This window comes from Myodes glareolus, chromosome 7 (genome assembly GCF_982192425.1).
Source record: "Myodes glareolus chromosome 7, mMyoGla1.1, whole genome shotgun sequence".
Taxonomy (NCBI): Eukaryota; Metazoa; Chordata; class Mammalia; order Rodentia; family Cricetidae; genus Myodes; species Myodes glareolus.
In genome coordinates, this window is record NC_142032.1 from 63,556,279 (window position 1) to 63,560,860 (window position 4,582).

The 4,582-nt window shown below is 41.2% G+C and overlaps 1 protein-coding gene across 1 annotated transcript; it reads right to left on the minus strand.

Moving 5' to 3' along the window:
• Window positions 1-542: 542 nt before the first annotated feature.
• On the minus strand, window positions 543-2,184 carry LOC148121439 (olfactory receptor 13A1-like). Its single transcript, XM_087907641.1, has one exon. It carries the CDS (start codon window positions 2,076-2,078, stop codon window positions 1,143-1,145), a length of 936 nt encoding a protein of 311 aa, XP_087763767.1. The 5' UTR covers window positions 2,079-2,184; the 3' UTR covers window positions 543-1,142.
• Between the last annotated feature and the right edge of the window lie 2,398 nt (window positions 2,185-4,582).

The window sequence follows — 4,582 nt, forward strand, 5'->3', positions numbered from 1 at the left end:
CAGCAACAGTTTCTGCAGATGCTGCCCTTTCTCCACTGAGTAGTTGATCCACAGTGTCTTAGGGGGAATCACAGACACACTTCCCCTTTCTTTTTCAGCTTCCTCTTCCTCTATTCTGTTGTCAAAGAATTTTAGTTTATCTAGGAGAAATTGGTCCAATTGGCCAACACAAAACAGACTCTCTGTCTCTGTCTCTGTCTCTGTCTGCCTCCTTCTCTGTCTCTCTCTCTGTGTGTGTATGTGTGTGTGCTTTTTGATGTGCTTTCGTACTGTTTTGTTATATTTTTTTGAATTTGTTTTGGTTATGTTTTGTGCTTTGTTTTAGAGACAGAGTCGGAGACAGATTGGGTGAGTAGGAAAGTGGGTAAGCAAGCTCTGGAAGGAGTTGTGGGGGAGGGGAAAGAATATGATACAAAATTGTATTCTAGCATTTTTGTCTGTGTTCTATTTTTGATTATTTAGATTTATATTGTGATGTAAGACTTTTCCATTACCCTTGGCATGTAAACATTCATCTAGTTTCCCCAAAGCATCATGTTGGATATAATTAATCTTTCTCATGTCATCATTGTCATAAGTACCCTTGACTGACATATGTGAGTTAATTTTTGAAACTTAAACTTAATCTCTTCTCCAGAGATGATCTCTTTCTCCATCCCAGCTTTGACTTCCACAGTTCACTAGTAAGTTGTGAAATAGAGAACCCAAGTCACTCAACTTTGTTTTCCCAAGACCCTGTGTCTATGCTTGTCCCTCAAGTTTCCTTATGAAGTTTATATTTTTAGCCACAGTTCTGAAAAAAGCCCTGTGATGTTTGCAGGGTAACACTGGAGGAAAGGGCTTTGTTTTGTGACTATCACTGTTGTCACCTACTGAAGTCTTACAGTCTAGGAACATAGAATCAAAATTAAGATAAACTTTAATTATTTTTGAAATTGGTTATGTTTGTCAGGATATAAAGCTTATTTTTTTCATTCCCTCTAAAAATTTGTAGTCCTTGCATCAGAGAATGGTTTTTTGAAACAGAAATAGGTACACTCATGTTCCATGAGGTTGCTCTCAGGAATGCACAAGAAGAACAGGCTGAACATCTAGGAGATGCAGCCCTGGAGAGGCTAGGAGAGCAGCCTGAACATCTCCACTTAATGTGAGAAAGAAGACAAGAGCCTCCCCAGGGCCATCTTGACGTCCTTGTTCCTCAGTGTATAGATGAGGGGGTTCAGGGTTGGGCTGAGGACTGAGTACAGCACCGAGGTCACTTTGCTTCTTTCTGGGCTGTAGCTGGAGGCAGGACTGATGTAGGCACAGAACACAGACGAGTAGTACACACAGACCACGATGAGGTGGGAGGAGCAGGTAGAAAAGGCCTTCCTCTTGCCCTCAGCAGAACGCATGCGCAGGATGCTGGCGATGATGCAACCATAGGAGAGCAAGGTGAGGAAGAAGTTGATGCCTCCATAAAAGGCATCTGCTATAAGAGTCATGATGCTATTCACATATGTGGGGCTGCAGGAGAGTAGGAGAAGTGGGGGAATCTCACAGAAGAAGTGGGTGATGACGTTGGGGCCACAGAATGACAGCCGTGCCATCAGACCAGTGTTGATAGTTGAATTCAGAGCACAAATGCACCATACACTCAAGGCCAGGATCACACACAGGTGTGGGTTCATCCTAGAGCTGTAGTGCAGGGGATGGCAGATGGCCACGTAGCGGTCATAGGCCATGACTGTTAGCAGCAGCAGCTCAGATGATGCAGACCACACAAGGAAGAAGAGCTGGGTCATGCACCCCTTGAAGGAGATGGTGTTTTCCTTAGAAACTAGTCCAAGTAGCGCCTTGGGCAGCACAGAGGAGGTGCAGATGATATCCATGGTGGCTAGGTTGCAGAGGAAAAAGTACATGGGACTGTGGAGAACAGTGCTGGAAGTGACCAAAGCAATGATGACAATGTTGCCTGTTAGAGCCATTGTGTAGAGAGTCAGGAAGCAGCCAATCAGGAGCAGTCGTAGACTAGGGTGCTCTGAGAACCCTTCTAGCACAAACTCTGTCACCATTGTCTGGTTGGGACTCAACATCATGATGGAGAGTATCTGTCCACTGCTGTGTCTGCTGGGTTCTGAGGAAGTACCCGTTTACCACTTCAAAGTAGGCTTTCCAAACTTGGTCATCTCAAAATTCTCTGCTGTCAGAAAGGGGAGAAGTGAGTGTATTTTCTTCATGAAAGCCTCTTGTTTCTTATTGTCTGTACCACACCATTTGAAACCACAGATATTTTATTTACTTTTCATTTTCCACATAGAAACTTTCCTGTGTAGATTTGGGTCAAAGGGACATCTGTTCCTGCTGCATCTTGAGCATGCAGGTCGAGTGAAGCATCTTCACTCAGGACCTGCCTGTGATCTACTTCTCTATACATGAAAGCACTGTGATCTGCTGACAGTGCTTGAAACATAACTGTACCCCTCTCTGCTACAGCAGCATCATGTTTTCAATATGATGGCACCTTTTGCATGGACATACACTCTTGTACCTTCATATCCAAACTACTGGATCCTGAATCACTTTTTTCCTCTGATATTCAGAGTGGGGACCCTTTAACCCATCTCTAGGTGATAATTTTAATTCCTCATGGCCAAATAACATGCATTTTTTGAATTTTATTTATTGTGATTTCAACTGTGTTTGAAAATGTCCTGATTCTCATTCACTGCAAGTATATCACCCAGAGATTATTTCTCAATATCTGAACCTAGAAACCCCAAAGTACTTCTGAAGTTTTATGTCTTAGAAAAAAAAACCCTCAGGTTCATCAACATCAACGCACCCACAGGTGAAGTCACTGCATGGTCTACAGACATTCCTGTGTGCTTCCAGTGACCTTATATTCAATGTTTATCATCATCTCTCCAGTGTTTCAAGATACTTCTTTTTAGAGTGCAGCTCCATCTGACTCTTGCTTTTTTCCTTTAGTCTATGCCCTCAATAGATTCTCAGTAGATCCCTATTCCATGAGCCCAGAATGGTGTTCTGTATCGTCTTACCTCCCTTACCCAACTGACCCTGTAACCTGGAGCTATAGTTTTCAAAACATTATAATTATTTGTAGTGCTACTTCTCTGGAAATATTTTTTGCTTTGCACCCCTTGCAGTGCCCAAGATCAAAGAACATTATCCTTCCGGACTGAGCACATTCACGGTGTATCCGTCCGTGAAGTGTGTAGTGCTTACTGAATCCAGTGCCTCTCATGCTCACCACATCCCCACTTAGTCTCTGCCAATCTTTAACACTTTATTCTTAAAAATCACATTTTATCTCATAGATCTTTTCTATAATGTGTCTTCCAACCTTTTTTACTCCCATCTAAGTAGGAAATGCTGAATTTTAAAAATTACATCAGTCTCCATTTCACATCAGAGATATTAAAATATTGTATTTACCCTCTGAAACCATGTCGTCAGTGTTATGTCTGAACATGTTTATATCGACTCTCAAATTTATTGCATCAGTGAATACCAGTGCATAATTTGGTATTGCAATTGGTTCTGCAGAAACACAATTCCAAAAACAATTCCTCAAATGGTCTTGTCAGTTTCTGCATCTGGGTACCTAGTTCACACATATTTTAAATTTTGAAATACTCTTCTGAGAGTACTAATAATCTATTGATGATATTAAATCCCAACCTTAGAGTTCGCCTCCCTCAGAGGACAGGGAAAGTTGACAAAACTGTCCCTAGGTTGAGCTAGAGGGAAAGATTTAAGAATAACTGAACCCCGTAAGAAGCATTGACTGTTAGACTGAATTCTGCTATTTCCTATAGCACATCAATAAAATTCTAAATACATTGACAATAACTGATTTCTGAATGGCACACATGAGAAGAAATGACAGATTGAAGTAAATAATGAGATTATTTGGGGACCCAGACCCATGTCAATACATCTATAGTCTCGTGATTTATTACAACAAAGGGGGTTGATCAATCTGGAAGTTACACATTAAAGAATTAAACAAGATTTTTATCTCTCATTCTGTATAAAACTAAACTCCAAGTAGGTGAAGAACCTCAGCATAAGACTCATTATCAAAATGACAAAGGAGAAAGTATGGAATATCCTTGAACTCATTGTCACAGGAAAGATCTCTCTGAGTAGGACAATGGTAGCACAGACATTATATCAATAATTGACAAATGGGGTGCATTAGGCCATAAAGCCCTGCACAGCAAAGAACACCATCACAGCAAAAGTTGTTTCTTTAGGTGACTGCCGGTTCTGCCATTTCTGATCTGTAGCAGACAGGAAAAGACAAACACGTACAGGGCTGGGCTGGTGTTTTTAACTCTATGGAGGGTGAAAGTACTCTGTACCTCAACCGTGGACTCTTGACAACAGGGTATCAAAATCTCTCTGTGACATTTTCTCACCATGCTCTGTGGACATCATGGTCAAACAAGGCAGCATTCAAGTCCTACCTAGTCATCAACATAGATTTAGATTCAACATTAATGTTTGTATTGGAAGTGATGAAGGAGAAAGTCAGGGTTTTGATGTAAGGGGGAAAATGAACATAATAAACTAT